At 38.0% G+C, this 21,829-nt stretch overlaps 2 protein-coding genes across 3 annotated transcripts; one reads left to right on the top strand and one right to left on the bottom strand.

Moving 5' to 3' along the window:
- The first annotated feature begins 2,078 nt into the window (after nt 1-2,078).
- Nucleotides 2,079-7,628, top strand: slc29a2 (solute carrier family 29 member 2). Its single transcript, XM_077232714.1, has 12 exons — nt 2,079-2,146; nt 3,117-3,195; nt 3,281-3,414; nt 3,545-3,684; nt 3,857-3,991; nt 5,647-5,744; nt 5,925-5,994; nt 6,090-6,223; nt 6,346-6,445; nt 6,522-6,607; nt 6,717-6,916; nt 7,118-7,628. Exons 1-12 carry the CDS (start codon nt 2,115-2,117, stop codon nt 7,227-7,229), a joined length of 1,320 nt encoding a protein of 439 aa, XP_077088829.1. The 5' UTR covers nt 2,079-2,114; the 3' UTR covers nt 7,230-7,628.
- Nucleotides 7,629-8,159: 531 nt separating this feature from the next.
- actn3a (actinin alpha 3a) lies at nt 8,160-21,007 on the bottom strand. Of its 2 annotated transcripts, XM_077233346.1 has the most exons (21): nt 20,664-21,005; nt 15,403-15,517; nt 14,738-14,857; nt 14,519-14,605; nt 13,316-13,403; nt 12,966-13,044; nt 12,244-12,325; nt 12,069-12,154; nt 11,865-11,957; nt 11,490-11,720; nt 11,232-11,379; nt 10,991-11,141; nt 10,811-10,919; nt 10,470-10,610; nt 10,058-10,240; nt 9,794-9,928; nt 9,509-9,688; nt 9,202-9,348; nt 9,034-9,099; nt 8,781-8,939; nt 8,160-8,675 (listed from the first exon to the last, which is right to left on the bottom strand). In XM_077233346.1, the coding sequence occupies exons 1-21, from the start codon at nt 20,793-20,795 to the stop codon at nt 8,517-8,519; spliced, it is 2,691 nt and encodes an 896-aa protein (XP_077089461.1). In that variant the 5' UTR covers nt 20,796-21,005; the 3' UTR covers nt 8,160-8,516. The 2 variants fall into 2 exon arrangements, with proteins under 2 accessions (XP_077089461.1, XP_077089463.1); XM_077233348.1 differs by lacking the exon at nt 12,966-13,044 and having other exon boundaries at nt 20,664-21,007.
- Between the last annotated feature and the right edge of the window lie 822 nt (nt 21,008-21,829).

Genomic DNA, 21,829 nt, shown 5'->3' with positions numbered 1-21,829 from the left:
CTGATTGGCTACATGTAGAAGGTGGACCCGCCCTCCTCTTCGCGCTTGCAAAACTCAGTTAGTGAGAGAATCGTGTGCCAAAACTGTAAGCGCAGGAAAAAGAAAGAGCAACTGTACAAATCGGGTTATTTCGGGAACTTTTTTACTCCATGCACACAAGAAGTCATTTAGACATTTGCAACAGTTTATTTTTTACACAAAGTTTGATTTTACGCAATTCATCTGTTTTGCAGTTCCTGCCTCTGTTGTTTTCGCTTGTAAATTGCTGTTCACAGGCTTGCAGTGCTTTTGGCCGCATTTGTGCGCAAAAACCGTGCCAAAAGTGTAAGCGAAGTCTGAAGAATACAGATCCTATTTATTTTGCGTTAACATGAAACTGCAGCTTCAAAATACATGAATTACACTTACGAATAACAGTTAAATGCTGCAAATATTTTTTTCTTACACTTGAAGGGCGATTTACACCTTTACAAATCTTCTCTTGCGCATGCAAATTTATTTTAACTTGCAATCTTATTTACTCTTTCACAAATCTTACCCTGTGCATGCGATTCTTTATGTCATCATTTTACCTTCATAATAATGTCCATAATAACTTCAGCCGGTTAGCCAGTAAGCTCGCTACGACGCCGGTGAAACATACAACAGCGGCCAGCCCCTGATGACAACGGCGAAGAAGAAGATTTACATTCTTCTTCGTTAGTTTTTATTGGCAGTTGGCAAACAAGCTGAGTGATGCGCGATGCATTACCGTCCGCCACCACGCACGGTAATAGAGCTTTTGTTTCATTTTTTTTGCCGCTCCAGTCAGAAATACTGAGAGGAAAGAAACAAAGTTGAAGTTATTTTAAAAAACCTAAAAGATTCGGGGCTTTTGACAAAACATTTTGGGCTTAAGCCAAATTAGCCCCCCCCCCTGCTCCGCCCCTGGGCGTTATCAAATGATAGCCTATCGGTCTGAGGACAGAAAAAGGCGGTATTTATTTAAAATAATAAATGTTATAACTTACCCCCGCTTGTTTTGAGGAGAGACGACGTGTGTCTAACGACTCTGTGAGTATTTATTTTAATATAGGCCTATTGAATATTCTGTTTTTAAAATAATTTAAATGAAAGCATCGAATTTTAGAATAATATATTCTATTTCAGTGCAGTCACTGAAACAATATTTATTTATACCAGCAGTATGATTGTACGGATGTAGAAGGGAGCAGGTATTGTTTGGGCATAGCATAAGTTGTATACTGTATGCTTTCAGATTTTGAGTGATGGCTGATTCACGTTTAGGATACTATGTTGGATACTTTTAGTATCTTTGACAAAATTGAAAAGATTTGTGATTATCGTAAGTTAATATCGTGACGAGGAAGTGAAATTATGCTGTAGGCTAACTTTTAGTGTATATTTTATTTGACATAAATTATTTTATTTATAAAACTCAATAAGTCAATAAATTAAACAAGAACTAGACATTAATACTGATCAACGTTACGATAGTTTAAGTAGTTCGTCGTTGAAGCTGAACTTGACACGGTTTTCCAAGTTGACAAAGAAAGAAAACGTGGGAAAAGTCTGATGATGACATCATTCGGGAAAGACGTTTCCCGCGTTTCTTTCTTGTGTTTCAGGTGGTGAAGTTCGAGTTTCGTAATAATTTAAACAAGTTCACTGGTGGGCCTCAGCCACAGGATGACTTTAAACTATTTAATTATATAAAAAAATTAATGAATCAAAGAACACGCTGAGACTTAAACATCAAGATGTAAACTGAAATCAATTTCTTTCCCTCTCAGTAATTTTAATTGAATTAGAATTCTAGATTATTCTAGAATCACAAAACAAACCATGGTTAATTAAATGTATTTTATCAACATTAACAGTTTCTGTTAATAAAAAATTTGAAAACAAGCAGTGCTTGCAAAATGAGAGCAGAAATACCTGAGGAAATAGCCCCTGGTATCTACTTCACCCACAACTCCTGTAGATGTCAATACAGTAACATAAAATCAGTGCTATATGGTTGTGTATTGATGTCACTAACTTGATCATGATCTAACAACAAAAATATAACTTTTTCTTTTTTTCTTTTCTTTTTTCTCTCAGAACATTTCAAAATGAGGATTTGTAAGGGGACTTCAGATAAGCAGTGAGTGGAGTTCTGATGCCGATGTCAGCTGATTTAGGGAACAGAAAATCAGTTGGCATCATGGCCATGCTGAATTATTCAGAAAAAAATAATAAGATGTTAAAGGGATAGTTCACCCAAAAATGAAAATTCTGTCAGTATTTACTCACCCTCATGTTGTTCCAACCCCGTAAGACCTTCGTTCATCTTCGGAACACAAATTAAGATATTTTTGATGAAATCTGAGAGCTGGATCACTCCTCCATACTCCTCCATAGGCATCTTGAGGGATTGAACTTGCCGGCCTCGAAAACTTATCAAAGACATCGTTAAAATAGTCCAAGTGACTACAGTGGCTCAATCTTAAGTTTATCAAGCGACGAGAATACTTTTTGTGCGCAAAAAAAAAAAAAATAACGACTTTATTTCAACTATTCATTTCCTTCTCTCTGACTCTCTCGAGTCAGGTTACTAGTTTAACAGCATAAGCTTCTGTTGTTGAACGTCACACGCATCACACACATGACCAGCGTCGGCCAATAGTGAGCCTACGTGTGCCGTAGCTCTACGCAATTACACTAGTTTAACTGACTAGAGGCCCAAAGAGAAGGAAATGAATAATTGAAATAATTAAGTCGTTATTTATGTTTGTTTTTGCGCACAAAAAGTATTCTCGTCGTTTGATAAACTTAAGATTGAGCCACTGTAGTCACTTGGACTATTTTAACAATGTCTTTAATAACTTTTCGAGGCCGGCAAGTTTCAATCCCTCAAGAAGCCTATGGAGGAGTGATCCAGCTCTCAGATTTCATCAAAAATATCTTAATTCGTGTTCTGAAGATGAACGAAGGTCTTACGGGGTTGGAACAACATGAGGGTGAGTAAATACTGACAGAATTTTCATTTTGGGGTGAACTATCCCTTTAACTTTCATCCATTTTGTTTAGTTTATGACATAATGTTAGCATAAATGTCTCTCTAATCTTGACAGTGGCCTTGTGGCTGTTATCTTTTTCTTGTTGGGAATGGGAACTCTGCTTCCATGGAACTTCTTCATAACTGCAATGAATGTAAGACAGACATACTTTTACTGATTAATACTTTAGGTTATCTTTAAATGTCATGTACTCATACTCCATTCTCTTCTGTTTGCAGTATTTCACTGACCGTTTGAGAAATGGTACAGTTTCTTCACAGTCAGACCCGTATATGTTTGATAACATGAGTGTGCTGTTAGCCCAGCTTCCCTTGCTGCTATTCACACTTCTCAACTCCTTTCTATACCAGCAGTGAGTACTTGGTTCAGTCAAGCAAAGTTCATTTTGTTTACTTTTGCAAGTCATAGTGTTGTATAGGTACAGAGGTATATATGGGTCATATTATAATCATGAGTTATTTTGTTCTCGTTTGCTTATGTAGCATTGCGGAGAAGATGCGGATTGCGGGTAGCATGGTCTTCATATTACTTCTTTTCATTCTCACGGCCATTTTAGTAAAAGTTAAGATGGACCAGGACCACTTCTTTTCCATTACCATGGCAACAATCTGGTTTATTAACAGTATGTTTCTTATGCCTTACATCTACAGTATTTTCACATTTCCCTTTTTACTTCATATTGAATAGAATATTAGAATATATCCACTCCACTTCTACTTCAACACCTTTCAGTGAGTGAATCAGTTAGGCAAATCTAACTCCTCTCGTTGTTATTGCACTTTTTTCTCTCTCAGTGTTTGGGGCCATTCTGCAAGGTAGTCTGTTTGGTCTGGTCAGTAAACTACCCCCGAGATTCAGCTCCCTGTTTATGAGTGGACAGGCGGTGGCAGGAATCTTCTCGGGTCTTGCCATGCTGTTATCAAATATCTGTAAGTACCTGCATACTCCTTACAAATTGAATGATAAAAATCATATTCTTCTAAATAAGAGGATAATGTACATCCAGCTGGTTGTTATTGAAAAATAAACCCAGACAGGGCGATCAGGTCTTGTCTCACCCTGAAAGTGTTGATTTTGTGATGACAACAGTGTGTGTGTGTGTGTCCATGGTTTGCAGTGTGTGTGTTCACTAATCCTAATGTGTGTGGATTAAAGGGATAGTTCACCCAAAAATGAAAATTCTGTCAGTATTTACTCACCCTCATGTTGTTCCAACCCCGTAAGACCTTCGTTCATCTTCAGAACACGAATTAAGATATTTTTGATTAGAGACGCACCGATTACAATTTTCTAGGCCGATTCCGATTTCCGATTTTTCATGAGTTTGGCCTGCCGATACCGATTTTAGCCAATTCCGATTTCATTTTTTCTAACCACTTTACAGCAAACACAAATATTTATTTTCTATCTTTACTTTAATATAACATTTTACATAGAAGATTTTTTGAACAAATTAAATAAAATAGAACTATATAAATTATTACTCCTGGTGTGGGAAATTCACACATATCTAGTGCAGTGTTATGGTATGGAAGAACCATTTTCTTTTCCATATATTTAACTAAAAAAAAAGTGATATATTTATTACTTATTTAGGAAACTAAACTTCTGTATGAAAACAGGTAATGGAAATAAAATAATATATAAAAATAAAATAAATATAGCCTTGCAGTATAAAGATGTTTCTCAAAACATTCACACACACAGGCCTATTGCAATCACTTGTAGCCTACATCAATGGCAAGTTTTATTTTGCAAACAGTTGTTCTCTCGTCTGCCACATGTCCAGCCAGGATAAACAATCACTTTAACTGAGCGTGAGCAGCGCAGCAAAAATAGACTCTGCGCCGAAACCCCGCTTCACTGCTGCTCACGCGACGCTCCTGCTCGACGCTCACGCGCTGCTCCTGCTCCCGGTGTGAATGCACTCATTGATTAACATGCACGCCGGGAGGGGGGGGGGGGGCGGGAGGGGGGGGGGGGGGGGGGGGGGGAGACCGCACTTGCTCACACTTGCGGTGTGAAACGGCCGTAATTCACAAGGTTTCCTATATGTGTGCATGTGTGATGCTGATGTTTCCCGATGTAAATCATGCGGCGCCCGAGTGCATTTGACCGGCAAAAAAATCGGAATATGTCAGACTGACCGGCCGGTCATGGCCGATCACGTAAAAAATCGTCCGATTCCGATCAATCGGTGCATTTCTATTTTTGATGAAATCTGAGAGCTGGATCACTACTCCAAAGGCTTCTAAGGGACATGCATCACACACATGACCAGCGTCGGCCAATAGTGAGCCTACCTGTGACCTACAACACAGAAGCACTACGCTATTACACTGCGTGAACTCACTCGAGGCCAACAGAGAAGGAAATAAATAGTTGAAATAAAGTCGTTATTTTTGTTTGTTTTTTTGCGCACAAAAAGTATTCTCGCCGCTTGATAAACTCAAGATTGAGCCACTGTTGTCACTTGGCCTATTTTAATGGTGTATTTAATAACTTTTCGGGGCCGGCAAGTTGCAATCCCTTAGAAGCCTTTGGAGGAGTGATCCATATTAAATCCTCTTCATGCCTCCTTTAGTTAAAACTGACTCTGAGAGTTCTGCCCTTGGATATTTCATTACCCCCTGTGCCGCCACTCTACTTACTCTGTGCTGCTATCTCATACTTCCGCATCTGGTAGGTGCCTTAGGCCATCATCATTTCTTTTTACTTGTCACTTAACCGTTGAGGGTCAACAACACAGATAAAAGCATTTACTGCTCATTAAAAAATTGCTCTAAAATATGAAAATAGTACATTAACGATATTCTGATTATTTGTTATTTTAAATAAATGAAATTCCTTGTCATATTTCAGAGATTTGCCCAACTTTATTTGGAAAATGTGTCCCCTAAAACTGCAGAAGAGCCACCAGCAGATAGATCTGGTATGTCATATTGCATATTTTTCCAGTGTTTGGACAAAATACAGCAAAGACAATCACTGTTGGTTCTTCTAAATCCAGAATTTTTGTTGCTACAGAGATGGATAAAATGAAATTAGATGATGCTGACAATGGATTTAATATCATTGGTGAAACTGAAGCATGTAAAAAGCTGAATGAGCTCAAACAAGAACCCGGGGAGAAGTTAACTGTGCCACAGGTCTTCAAAAAGGTATACACGTATTTTGTTATTATAAGCACCATCCTCGTTTCAAACCTCAGGAAAAATGTAGTACATTTATTTTAAGAAAATAGTAAATATCTGGATTTATTTTATGAACTTAATTTTTGTAGATATGGGTCATGGCATTTTGTGTGACATGCGTGTTTGCCGTCACACTGTCCGTTTTCCCAGCAATTACAGTAAATACAAAATCTTCTGGCTTATTTGAAGGTGAGTCTACAAAAGATTATAATTATCCATTATGCTTTTCAAAGCACTTTAATTTATATAATTTTTAATCTTACAGAGAACATCTTTATACCTTTGTGTTCATTCATTGTCTTCAATGTGATGGACTGGATAGGCAGAAGTCTCACCTCTCGTCTTCAGTGGGTGAGTCTCATCAGATCCTGTATCAACACAATACAGTGCTATGATAATGATTACCAATGGAAATTATTTTTTATCTAACATCAAATTTTTCTTTTCCCAAATTTCCCAGCCTCCGATGAAGAGTAATTTATTCCCTCTTTTCGTGGTGTTACGGGTAGTTTTCATTCCTGCCCTCATGCTCTGCAACGTTCAGCCTCGCTTCTATCTTCCAGTCTTTTTCAATCATGACATGGCTTATATTATCTCCATGTCTTTGTTTGCCATCACAAGTGGATATTTTGCCTGCCTCTCCATGAGCTATGCTCCACAGTAAGTACTCTTAAAGATAACACAAAAATCTTTTTTCAAGATTCAAAATCAACTGGGTTAAGTAAATCGTACATTTATTCTGTAATGTCACTATTCCTGGTATTCTCAGCCCATTGACCCACATAACATACTGACAAACCCATTGCCCCACATAACATATCTCAGATCACCCACAAACTCTTCTGTTTATTGTTTATCTAGGCTGGTGAGGCCTAAAGATGCAGAGACAGCAGGGGCTCTGATGACCTTCTTCCTGGCTTTGGGACTCTCTCTGGGTGCCGCTCTCTCCTTTGGCCTTAAAAAAATGATTTAGGGAAAATCTCATAAGTTGACACTGGTATCTCATTACTCACAAACATAATCATGTTTCGAGTGAGAACTGTCTTGAGGCCTTTGTATATTTATTTTTCCTCGCTCTATTCAGGTATACTCTGGACTGTGTAGATCTATTTGAAGATCTCATGAAGGAAAGGAGAAACAAATTTAGATACCATAGATGTTCTAAACTTTTATCTTAATCTTATGGGGTATTTATGTTCTTTCCTTTCTCTTTTACATTTCCATGGGATGTTTTTTTAAGGGAAATATTTCACTTTTAACATGTTTTATGAATTGTATTTTTATTATTATATATATTTTTTTTTTTATAATTTCATTTAAATCTTTAAAGTTGTATCTTGGTGCAGCTATTTACCTTATATATTTTGTACACTTTTTTATTTGTTTGTGTGTGTTTTTTAAAAATAAAATATTAAAATATAAACGCTTCATGGGATTAGTCTCTTTGACCTCTCAGTAACAGCTGAAGCCCTGCATAGAAATAATTTAAAAAAAGATTAGATTTGCTGGTGCCTTATGTGGAATTTTGTGGGCTTTGCATGAATTGTCAGTTATTACATACGGAGCAACATTACTATTATATTCTATGCATAATGGAAAACTACTAACATTAGCACTCAAGACCAATGAAATACACTAAGCATATATTATTGATGTTTTCATTTAGTTCAGATACATACATATATATATATATAGTGCTGTCAAATTGATTAATTGTATCTAACGTAAGTATATATGTGCATATATATATAGAGATTTATTAAATTTATATATCCGTGTCTGTAAATAAATATACAGATATATACACACATATAAATAAAAACTTTTGTCAGATTAATCGATTTGATAGCAATTAATATATATATATATATATATATTAAACAACAAAATACACAGAATTAGATATTCTTTAGGATCTTTTATTTTTCTTCCTCCAAAATGTAAGCCATTTGAATGAAGGGAGAGCAGATGTCTCTTATTAACTGTCAATGTGAAGAATGATGTTCTGACAGGTTTTTGTACTCTTCAATCCCTACTGGCGTGTGAAAACTTTTCACCGCATATTGGACAGACAACTAACAAGGATCAAACAGCAATTGATGGTGTTCCTGATGGTGGATATCAACTGGTGACGCACAGGACCAAATCATTGCGACAAGGCCATCCATTACATCTGACATTGTTCTTGGAGTTAGATGTTTAAGGGTTTCATGAATTTAGGGGAAGGGTATACTATAGGTGGTGGATGTGACCAAGGGCTCTACAAGTCACTCTCTCCATACAGGGCACTGGAGAAGGAGATATAATCAAGGGAGCCTGGGGGAGCATCGCCGCCCATATACTTGGTCATGCGGCTGATACAGTATTCGGCTTGTTCTGGGGGCAGCTCCCTTCTCAGCTCCTCCACTGTAATGTATGCCTGCAGAATGTAGTAAAAAATGGATGCTTAGACAACAGGAGCGATAATTAGCAGCAATTAGCAGAAGCACACCAGTTCTTTTGGTGGTTCTTAGTTTGGAATTACCTTGTCAGAAGCTAGTATCTTGAAGGAGGCCACAACTTGTTCAGCAGTGTCAGTCTCTGCTGTCTCCCTGGTCATGAAGTCAATAAAGGCCTGGAAGGTGACAACTCCTGTGTTGTTAGGGTCCACCAGAGTCATAATGCGTGCAAATTCAACTTCACCCTAAAAAAAATGGGGGGGGGGGGGGGGGTTTATATGAGAAATAATTCCTTAAAAGTGTGTGTGTTAGTCATATTTTGACCAAAAATGCCCTCACCAGATCATAACCCATAGAAATCAGGCAGGCACGGAAGTCATCAGGATCCATCATGCCATTCCTCTTCTGCAAATACAAAAAATTGAGGTGCTCATTCTACAATTTGGACAGTGTTGCACAACTTTGTGTATTCTAAGAAGAAACCAAAAGACTCCATGTATTGCAAACCCGGTCAAAGTGGTTGAATGAGGCCCTGAACTCATTCAGCTGCTCCTGGCTGATGCCCTTGGCGTCACGGGTCAGGATCTGGTTCTCAATCTCATTAATTGTGCGGGCAATAGTGGTGAGGAGCTGCTCCCATCCCACGCGGACATGCTGAAATGTACATAATATGGAACATGTCTTGTAGGTAAGGTGAGATTAAAGGAACTTGATGGAAATGGACGTCTATCTTAAACACCTTAGCTAATGACACTTGAAACTTCAAAGAGGAAATACATTTCAGAATGAATAGAAAATAGCTGGTCGTCAGTACCTCCATAGTGTAGTTGGTGTGCTTATTGTCAAAGATCAGTCCCTCCTGGCTGAGCTGGTGGTCTCCCTCCAGTTTGTCAATATTGGATTTGTAATTAATGATGTTCTGTTCATATGTTTTCAGATTGCTCATCTGTTCCTCAAGGGAACCGGAAATGTCAATTGACACATGGCTGATCTCCTGTTGAGCATGAGGAACATTATTTCAGATTTTTCTGGAATTTTTTAATTTTAATTATGTAATATGTAACTACTTTAAATGCGAGTAAGGTGTATGGTGCAACACCTCCATCTTGGTCTGAATCCAGGGTCCAATGATATTGGCCTGACCAGCAAACTGGCGCCTCAGCCTCTCATTGGACTGTTGCCTGGCCACTTCCTCTTGCAACACCTGGTCACGCATTGGGACTAATTGCTTCACCTGTTGTTCAGAAGGAAGCAATATTTCTCAGTGGGAAAGCTGAAAAGGAGCTTAAAGGACTCCAAATATTGAACCATTTTTATTGCTGATTATTCTGAAATTGTAAAATATAGATTGCAAAGTACTCACAGCTTCCCATTTGTTGCTAATATCCTGTTGAGAGAGGACAGTGTAGGGATTCTCACCCACTATCTTGATCCCGTACGTCTGAGCTATCTTCAGGATCTCATTATGAATCCCCATGATGGCCAAGCGCTCCTTATCAGCTTCTGGTAGGGTGGCCTTGAATTGGTCATGGGCTGTGATCAAACTCTGAGTTATATAAAAGCAGGAAAGAACAAAATGATGTTAAGACATTGTGCTTAAATAGTCAATGAAAAGAAGGTGGAAAAAGGGGATCATTAGAGAAGTTAAGTGAGTTTTAAGGGAACTACAAAAATGTCCTAGGCCCAAGACCTATTGAGAAGATACTGAGGCTCAGTTACACAATGTTATTTAGGAAGATAAGCATTCCTTCAAGTATTTAGCATTTTTCTTTCACCTGAATCTCCTCAATACTGTGCACAATGAACATGTCCTGCAGATCTTCCATAGCTCCATCCATCCAGTTGTTGAAGGGCGCAGCCCTCTTGGAAAACTCCAGATACAACTGGTCAATTGTTTCCCAAAGTTTTTCCACACGCTATGGCAAAGCAAAGAGAAAGATTACAGCAAGCCCACACACTTTATGCACTGTAAATATCACATTTTATTCATACTCTTTATTGCCTAAACATCCAAACAAATCTTAATGTTTCTGGAAGTAGAATTTAGATTGGTGTTTACCCCATTCTCAATTCAAGAAATAGACAATTGGGGAACAGTTTTATCATATACATGTACCTCCAGTGATTCTCTCCTTTTCTGGGTCAGGGTGCCCAGGTTGTCCCACTGGTCACAGATGCCCTGGCATCGTGCATTGATGGTGGCAGCATCATAAAAGTCCAGTTCACTAAAGAACAGCGTATTTTATCCTTAAAGTACTATCCTTATTTCAAGAGGCCTGAGGTGGATCTATCTTACTTGAGCTCCTGTGCAATGGCAGCGATCTGTTCCACTCTGTCCTGGTGAGCAGCCAGGTCGCTCTCAAAGGCCTCGTGTTTCCTCATCAGAGCACGGATCTCCATCAGAGAGGCTGACTCGTAGTCCTTCTGAGACAGCAGCTCCACCTTTCCTGTGTAGAGTATTACATAACGAAATGAGAAGGAATATGTCAGTTGTCAAAGTAGAGTTTAAATGGCTGACTAAAAGTTGTGCTTAATACCTGTAGTCCATGATTCATGCAAGGTAGACTTCTGCTTAAACTTTTCAGCCAGGTGGTCCAGTCTCTCTAGACGACGGATTTCTGTGAGCAGCCACTCCTCATAACCTTTCTCTACCTGCTCCAGACCCTTCCAGGCATTGGCAATGTCCTGCAGAAGGGGACAACAGGTTGAATATACTTTCAACTCTGTAGGGTACTTGAAAGCCAAGTTCATTTACCCCCATATACATGTGTTAAGAAAAATGGAGTAACACATACTGAAACCATTTTGCCCTCAGAGGGCATGAAAGCAGGCCTGTTGCTGAGCCTCAGCTTGGTCTGCAGGGTGTTGAAGTTTATCTCCAGCTGACACTTCTCCTGAACTTTGGGTGGCTTATGCACACGACGATAATCCCTGAAATCCTCCAGCTTCTGTTGCATGGCATGCATGGTCTGCTCGGCCACACGGTTTTCCAACCAGGGGATGGTCCTTTGGATCCACACAAGAAGCTGAGGAAAAAAATTTAAGTGTATGTTTAAGTGGGTTGAAGAAGAATCCTTGGGGAGAACCAAGACTCAGCAAGACTAGCCGGCACATGTTTTTAGAAATTAACAAAACATTGTACATTTAATAGAGAATTTGAGTGTTCTCACCTCACTAGCCAGTTTCTCGTATTCTTCCATCAGCTTCTCGTTTTCCTGATTCACAGCCAATACTTTGCAAATCCTGTTAGCTGCTGTCTCAGCCTGGAGGACAGTGTGACTGATTACAAAGGGAAAATAAGGTGGGCAATTACATTCTAAAAGGAGCGACTCTCCTTCCTATACAGATGTTCATCTCCAGAAGAACTCCCATACCTGCTCTGCACCAGCAAACGCATGGTAGAAACATGACACATAGGTCATGATGGCCTTCTCATCAGGTTTCGGAGTGTTCACAATATCTGATATGGAGACAAACAAACTATTTGGGAAACCATTTTATTTTTACATTTTGAAAAATGAAATCACATGATTCTCCAAGAGGTCGTACCATCTGCATCAAGCATTTTAGGGATGTCAAGGTATTTCTCTGCTACCTCAAAAGCAGTGTTGAGGTTGCCAATGGGGTCATCCTGCAATGGCAGGCAAAGCCAAGAAGAAACTCAATGAAGAATTAATAGATAAACAAAATAAACTTTTTCCACACTCCTCAAATGAACTTTGCAAGAAAAGACAGTTAATCATTAACCATCATGGCAACATTTTCATACTCATTTTACATCATAACCACCATTTTTAGATGTGACGCATGCCATTTTGTAATCCATTTCGGATTTTTTTTTAGATAAATTTAGTTCTTTACAAAAACGTACGGTGTCAGATGGTAATACCATGGCACTTTGATATCTACCATGATTTATAGTTATACCATGACTACCATATTCACGTACAATGCTGCACCAAAATACTTAAAAGAATTTCATGGAATAAAAAAGACAAACCAAATTAGAAATTTTTCTCCACTCTAAATAAGTTATATTTAGATACATTTAAATAATTATTTTAGAGTAAAATTCAGCTACTTTTTTAAAAAGCAATTAACACTGCATTCACAGCCCAAGAGACAACGTTAGTTACAAACAGGTCAAAGATGACAGATATAGAGTGAGTGAAAAGGTGAGTTTGAAACAGCAGATGAATGGACATATAGCTAATGAACAAAGAAGAAGACAGAGATGCATGATGAGAATGACTGAAAGGGGGTGATGGCACCTTGCGCAGTTTGGCGTAATCGATGAGGTCAGGTCTGTGTCTGTGGATGAGGGCACAGAGAGCGAGGCCATCCTTCCAACTGAGACACAGACCACAAGCAAAGGAGGAAAACATGGAGAAAGAACAAGAAAAGAGTCATGGGAATGATTAACAAAATTATAAGTGTTGTGCAGAGGTGCTCCGTGAGAGTTTAGAAGCATGATGGTAATGAGAAGATGAGTTTTAACAGAGATAATGCACACATGTGCGCACTAACAAGAGCTGTAATCGGTTAAACGGTGTATGAGATAGTGAAAATAAGCCAACATGCTGTTCTCTTCAATGGTCAACAGGAGTAAAGCAGAAATCACCTGATGTGGAAGTTCTGCACGTTAACATTCCTGTAGGGGGCAGTCTTTCTCTGACACCACAGCAGCAAGCCCTCCTTAGCAGAAGTCTCTGTGAGGAGCAGGTCAGTAGATCATTTTCACTTACTACACAAAATAAGGATGTTAAACCCTTGACCTTACCCTTCAACATTTTATTTTAAAGATATACTCGGTTGACCTTTCGTTTATATGAGTAAATTCAAGCAATTTGCTCCTAAAATGGAATTCACCTCTGGATTCACAAACGCTTCGTAAACCTCAGATTTGACAGTTAAACGTGTATGTTAATGAAATCCAGTCATTTCAGGATAATCTCCTTCCATGAATTACAACTAGTCTCTTCTGGACTCCTCTCTCAGATTTGACTCCAGTATATTGCAGAAATATAAAAGAGACTTATTTGCCAACATGCCTACAAAAATTACTGTGGCAAGTAGGGCAGGGTAGAGAGCCATGGTGTGGCCGGTGGTGCACGTGTTAATGAGGGTCATCTGCACACCACACCATTCTTGAGATGCGCAGATCTGTCACGTGTCTGTCCTGTCTTGTATAGCACTTGGGTGTCTTTGTTATGTTGGGCCATGTGCTCTCGTTATTGTTTGATCCCTCCCCCTTGTTACCTGATTAGTGTTTGAGTTCTTCCACCTGTTCCCTCTTGATTTGTTCCCTTTTTAAGCCTCCTCTTGTTTGCAGTCTTTGTCGGATCGTTGTCATATGTTTTCCCAGTTTCCGTGTGATGGTCTTCCTGTTCAGAGTCAGTGTTTGTTCTTCAAGTTCAGTTTTGTTTAATGTCTCATTTATTGTGTTTTCCCCCTTGTGGGTTTTTGCTTTGTGTTTTGTTTTCTTTTGTTAATAAATCATCCGTTGCTGCACTTGAGTCCTCCTCTCCACTTTTTGTAACTGTAACGTGACAAGATCATGTTTTCCTTCCTCTATTCCATGCATTTATGTGTAGTTGTGTGCAGGTGTAAATTTACTAATACTAAGCCAAATACTAATCACTTCTAAAACGGCACTGGTAACTATAAATACGTACTTTTGTGTAAAGCTTCATCTATGCCACTTGGTGTCAATAAAAGTTCAAAGTGACTTTCAAACCAACCAGTGTGACAAACAAAATGAGTGGGCCTTTAAATAAACAAGAGCGCAGAGGTGCTAATGTGTCAGATGTTTGGAGTCTCTCACCCTCCACTGAAATGTCCTGGATTGCAAAGCGTAGGATGATGGTCCAGATCATCCCAAGGGTCATTTTCACATTGCCATCCACAATCTCTGCAAGTCAGAACAGACAGAAAAAAACTGTTTCACTTGACAGAAGAGTAAAGTTATGGAAATGGCCAAGAATAGAGGGGCTTAAGGTGACGATATTAGAGAATCTGAAGGAGATCAAGTTTTTATCCTTACCTTCAGCACCGATGGAAACCAGCTTGACTCCCTTGCTGCTGATATAGTCCAGGGCCTTGTTTACGTTGGCGATCTTGTGAAAACGCATTTTGCCTTTGTCTGGTTTAGGGAGTCTCTCACCTGATACCACACACACGAATCAATTCATCAGAACATGTATATTCCTTTGCTTCATGCAAGGGTATTAATAGGGGAAGTGCAAAGTAACAATATATTTACATTAGCTACGTTTGGGAATATGAAAAATTTATATGCATTTACAAAGGTCAGAAAAAAATCCAATAGGAAAATAATATAAAAATAGGAGGAAATCCACACATAACTGCAAAAATTTTTGTTGTAGGGTCTACTCTAGAAAGTCTTTAGAATTCAAGCTTATACTATATTTATCGATATTTTTGTATTTATAATAGCATTTAATTAATATACTTAATATTTTTATTTAATGTGTTTATGACACTTAACCTTGCAAATGACATGTGCAACACTGTTCACTGTAATTTCCCACCGTCCCCGTCAATGATCCAGAAGGGGATCAAAGTTAATTTACCCAGAGGTGCTACAGTATACTTATTTAATGTCCAGATTGTTTCACGGGTGCATGAACAGAACACTGATATGGGACACTGAGCACGTATAATCAACAGATCAAGTGAGACGCTTACCTGAGATAACCTCCAGCAGCAACATGAGTTTGAGTCCATTCCTGAAGTCTTCCTCAATGTTCTCGATCTGTGTCCCTGCCTTACGCAGGTGAGAGTTGCACCAGGCAGTGAAGGTCTGAGGGGATAAAAATACAATATAGGTCATATAGAAATTCAGCATGACATCCTTTTTCTTGAAATAATTTGAAACAACAAAAAATATAGAAAATGGCTGTAAAACGCATAAGAGCAGACCTAGGCTTACAATAGAATATCAAAACAAAATAAAATGCTACTATGAAGCCATTTGTCCCCACATTTAAAATATCTGTGGTGGCATTTTTTGTTTTGGTGGCATTTTTGCCTTGAGCAAAGGCTAATTTCTGACTCTGACCTACACATAGAGTTGGATCTATAAGCAGCGTTGACTGTATATGCCTCACTGGGATCCCCAGTGTAAGAGAGAAGGGGAAAGAGAGTGAATAAGGTGACTGAAGAATGCCAAGGACCAACGTAATTTGATGTAAGGCTGGAAGTGGAGACTCTTTTGCAGCAGGTGGCCACCCTTCAAATCACCCCTCCTCTGCCAAAGATCACCAAAATTAGCCTGTGCCCCGTGGGAGGGGGAGGTGAAGAGGAGGAAGAGGAAAGGGGAGTGAAGGAAGCTATATCGGGGAGCCATGAGACACCAGCAGACAGCTGAAAGCACAGCATTCCTGGAACAGACGCTCAAAACACTACAGCGAAAGAAAATGCTTGGTGTTCCACAGTGCTGGGCCTATTTATTTTATATAACATACTCATAAAACATTCAATTATTATCAAAAGCATTAAACTTTGCTGAGTGTTGTTTTAAATTGAAGTTGAAAAGACTGGATGATATAACATGGATTTGGAGAAATGAAAAGGGGCAATAATTTTAGTGGCCACCCAAGTATGTGCACCAGGAATATTAAACATTTTTCTTGGACGTCCTTGAACTCACAACATTGCGAATTAGAGAATAAATATTTAGTCAAGCAACAGGTTGGTCGTACAGAAATAACTTGGCATGTCAGTAATGGTTTCATTGCGTTTTCACAGGCTTATATCTTTAGCAGTGATGATTTATCCACTCTAAGTCAAACATTTTCAAACTCTGCATGTACTCCTTTTGACACTATTTTTCATATATAAAGCAGTCAGCTTTGATTAATAGCTTTTAAATAGCTTCAGATCTGAGTATTAATAAAAGAGACATCTGAACTAAGAAACTGAGACTAGATGGTGCAAACTAACTAAAATAGCCTGAAAAAATATAAAGCACAGACTGAAACTGATTTTTTCCCCTGAATCTTCTTGTTCTGAGGTTCTTGTTCTAATTTCTGATACTGTACTATGATGACCACAGCAAATACAGTCTCTATCACTGAGCCGTAATTTTAGCCTTGCGATCCAATGGCACTCCAGTTACATCATCATTTCAACCATGCATGCATCTGTGCAAAAGCTTTGCATTTAGGAGTCAGCTGACTGCAGCCTCGCTGCTATCATGACAGGGCATTGTTTAAAGTTAAGACAGCACAATTCACCCATCGACACATGCACAAACAGATATTTAGAATATATTCTACGTTATTGTATATTTTTATAAATTAAAGGACCACATCATATTCGGATTCTTTATCCGTGTATTATTTTAACATTTAATGTTTTAATAAACAAAACATTTGTATATTTGGCGATATTGATCCAGTCACAGGTAAGTATATACCCTTAAAAAAGGTGGATTATTGCAAATATTAGTTACAATTTATTTTAAGGTGTCCATGTTACAGTGTAATGATATACATTTAAGAACTGAGTAATAATAATTAACTACATGCATTTACTTCAGGATTAGGGTGTGCTTTAGGGTTAGTCGCATGCAATTATGCATAACTTACAGTAACTATATAATAATAATGATAGTAACGACATGTGTAACAAGGAAACTAAAAAAATTAACATTTAATATCCAAATATTTTACCCAATAAAGACCTTTACACCTAAGCCTTATAGTCTTGTTTTTATTAGGGGAAACAGCTGATAACAGGTTTCAATCTACAGATGATTTTTACTCATATTTTTAATTAGATTTTATTTATACATTTTCTTTATTCACTTTAATTTTAGTTTAATAATTTTGTGTGTGTGTGGGGGGGGGGGGGGGGTTATTAGTAGTTTTAGTTCATTTTAATTTATTTAGTTTTAGTTATTTTTGTACTTCATGTTAAACTAAACAAAAAGAGATACACATTTTTGCCTGGTCAACTAGCTGAAATAACTAGCTTTTTTAAAAATAGTTTTAGTTAGATAATACCCAGCTGTAAAGGTATAACGCCACTGCAAGCGACACTAACAAAAATACCTATATGTTTCCTTACGTTTTGACCAGGATGTCACATCATAATTACTGACAGAAACATTAGAGGGAATAAATGTGGTTGTGAGAAATTGTAGGGTAGACACATTCAGGTGAAAGGGCTGAACGTATAGGATTCTGGGTAACATGATATTTACAGTTTGAAGGCCTGGCATTTAAAGCTATAACCTAGCTATGGCATTGCATTTGACTTTTGTGTGAACTGCAAAAGCAGAATAAGCTATATAAATTCATTGTAGCACCTTTCGTTAACTTTAAGGTGGAATAAAACCTACAGAAGACACCTAAAGTGAAAATCATAACTCGAGTGGGAAGGGGATTGACAAACAGAAACTTGTGACTTGCGACCAATTATTATTATTGTCCTATTATATGTTCCACCCTCTTTTATTGTTCTCATTTAAACGGCCATGAAAGTCAAATCCAGCCTGAAATAAATTTACCTGTCTGACCTGGTCTCCAGTAAACTACCCCTTTCCCACCCCCATGCGAAATTTCATTAGGTAGTTTATAGAAGCTCCCCTACAAGGACACCTCTTCTGGAATAGCAACTGCCATTCGATCGTACTCATGAGTTTCTTCACCCCACCCCCACACCATTTCCCACCTCTACCGTATGCCTGAAGAATGTGCACACCTATCTGAAACCTTCAGGTTCTGTCGCATTAGGGTTCATCAATGCAATGGGGGGAAAAAATAAAACATTTCCTCTGACTTGTTTGATTTGCAGATCTCATAAAAAGATGGACAAAATACGCATTTAATTTTATGAAATATGCATACCTGTGCATTAGTACTAAAAGAGTAAAAAGTGCTTTCAGTGCAATACTTTGAAACCATAGAAGTGTCCATATAATGTCCATTAAACCCTCATGTTGGAGAACTCAGTGACATTTTTCATGTAGCTGATGCAGGTAACTGGATGAGGCCTGGACTACATGCACCATGGCTCAAACTGATGACTTTTCAGGCAAGGAGAGTAGAAAGGTTCTGGGACATAACATAGAAATTTATTTAAGAAAATAAAATAAATAAACAACAATATTCAGCACGTCTCAGAATCTCTTGGCCTCCCATGTAGGATTGGACACATTAAAATTATGCAACAGATGAGTTCTTTTCATCTAATAAACTAGTCCTAACAGGTGACAAAGGGACCAAGAAAAACATAAGGATGCTTAGGGCTAAAAATAAATTCACTGAAGCAGGAAGACTTACAGAAATAACAAACCAAAGTAAAAGGAATCCTGTGATATCAGCATCGAGTCAAGCTTTGTAAAGAGAATTGTGCAGCGTGATAGTTCTGCATTGACAGAATTGCTCACATTTAAGTGCAAAAAAAATTTGTGTTCAAGCTTTATATAGATCCCCTTCAGCTTCCACAACGTGATCGCTAGGCTAGGCTACCAGGAGTGCAAATAAAAATACATCAACAGTATGACAAAAACAGAGAATGCTACTCCAAAAACCAAAACCATTATCACCCTATACAGTGAACATACAAAATTACACATTTTCATTGGGAAATTTCATTCTATAAGTATTTGGAATAGCAAGCAAACACACACACACACACACAAAGTAAGCATATCTTTTGAAATGGTTCACTTTGGGTTTTTACCTGAATTATTTTTTAAGCATTAAAGGCGGTATAATGTGTGTGTGTGTGTGTGTGTGTGTGTGTGTGTGTGTGTGTGTGTGTGTGTGTGTGTGTGTGTGTGTTTTTTTGAGCTGGGAGAACTTTTATGTCTCAATTTCATCTGATGCAAACATAATTGATAATAGTAGCTAGTTTTAATTGGCTGGCTTAAACTACATTACACAATAGGGTTGCAAAACTCTGCATGAAAAACAAACTATACAATTTAATTTGACTTCCTGAGGTTGATGATCATTTGTTTAAAGGTTAATAAGAATCACCAGGATATGTTCATGGAAAGTGCCAGTTTCTTAGACCAAGTTGACATACCAATCTGAAACTCACAAAACTATAAATGTGAGTTTCAGTTTGCTAGTGAGTGCACTCAGCAAGTAAGAAAGGTGTATGCTTCCAACGAGATGTAAATAAATCTGCAGTGTAGTCATTTAAATCCTTGCTTATTAATAAACACAAATCAACATGTAGCCTATACTGCAGGTCATATATTTACAATCAACAGACGATATTAACAAACTGGAACCCTTGGATTAATGGGTTAAGGGAACAGAACGGGGCCAGTATTTTTAGTTGTAGAATCTATTTGCAGCTCTGTGCTGCCACTTCCTCCATTTTGAACACCGACTCTCCTCTCTAACGGTTGCCTCATCAGTTCAGCTGTTACTGTCACTTTGGTGTTGTCGTCTAATACAATGTAACTGCAGAACAGTGCTCTAAAATGCAATTAGTCTACTTAATTTCTGCTCAAAGCAATTAACAGGCAAATAAAAGATTCTCAATTCTTGTGAAGTAAAACGATTTCACATACAAATATCATACATGTGATTTGATTTATTGATTTTTGTTATATATTTGAGTAACTAGTGACAGTACATAAATGAAAAATTTCTGGTTTCATTTAAATAAATTGAAGTCAAACAAAAATATCCAATCATTCGAGTTGCTTAAGTCAACGAGGTTACAGCTGATTGGTCCGTGTTACAAAGCGGTATACGCCGTGCAGATAAGACGATACCAGTTCAGTGCAGACACAGGCGAGTGGAATGCAAAGAGATTTCATTAAATCTTTTGACCTTACAAAATATCTTTCAGTCCATAAGGTAGGCCTGCTAAAACACGTATGAATCTTTTATATAGTATATTATCTTATTCTGGTTGTAGCCTACACCAATTCACTTTACGTAAACCTTTCTAAAAAAAATCAAAAAGTGAGTTTTGACCTTCCTCTGCTGTTTCTCCCAGGCCGGGTCCAGTAACAGGTCTCGATCCCAGTCGTTTTCTTGGGTCATGTATTCCTCAGTCGTAGTCATCATGTAAGAACTATATTGCACTTGCGTTTCAATCGCTGTCATTTTGCCGTCTTTCCTGGGGTGCTTAGTATCCCCTCAACCTACACAACCTAATTATTTACCTCTTAATTCAACATACACGCCCTGTGCCGTACAATCGGAGTCCCGTGAGGGTTTGGAGAAAAGACAGACCCTGCTCCCACCGGCCGATGAGCTGACAGCTGCTGCCCAAACTCTACAAGTAACGGCGCCCAATATGAGTGACTGACTGCTGCAGTATTTGGTCACAACTTCATTTCATAAAAGGTGATGGGCGGGATTTAAGAACGGTACAGAATGAAAAGAGTTAACTTCGATTATTGAGTTAAGTAAACAAAAGCACGTTCCTAAACTAAAATCATACGACATACAGATTCAAGCAAATTTGGTTTATTGCTTGTAAGGTCTCACGCACAAGCAAAAGTTACTGTGCCGTTTAGATGGCTATGCATTTAGATTTGACAAAATCTCAATACATAAATTGAATGAAAATAAACAAAACAAAAAATAAACGAATGAATAAAACAAGACCATAAATATGCTTTAAGCATCGTTTATTGAACTTTACAAGAAGAAAATACAAAGATAAATGGCACTAAAGCCAGTTTGCAAATAAAAAACGTTAGGATTCAGATTCAGACATTAAGACAATTACATAGACCACAATGAAAGTTGCCCATTCAGACCTAGAAAAAAGGATCAATGATACTTGAACTTCCCTGAATCACTGAATATTTCAGTTCTGGATTATCTACAATCATAGTTTATCCACAAATAATGCTCCACTGCCCAGCTTTTCAAAGCACCTTTAATTCAATCAGAGGTGAAGCTTTAAGTCAGAGGGTTGTGAAAGACACTAAATCAATGTATCATATCAATATATATCAGCTGTAAAGTGTTCTAAAATTTGAACGAAAGATTTGAGGTTAAAGCCTTTTTGATAATTAAAGGAATGCACAAACTGTGATTTTGAAAAACTGTTGATTTCAGATAGGAAAGAGTTTTGTATGAAGTGACAGACTGAATAGGCTTACCTTAAACAAGGGCTTTCAAATACC

The sequence above is a fragment of the Siphateles boraxobius genome, unplaced genomic scaffold, assembly GCF_051911475.1.
Source record: "Siphateles boraxobius isolate OS27281-9 unplaced genomic scaffold, OSU_SipBor_1 18, whole genome shotgun sequence".
In the NCBI taxonomy this organism is placed as follows: domain Eukaryota; kingdom Metazoa; phylum Chordata; class Actinopteri; order Cypriniformes; family Leuciscidae; genus Siphateles; species Siphateles boraxobius.
Note: the sequence above shows the minus strand (reverse complement) of the source record. Positions and strands in the feature narration are given on the sequence as shown.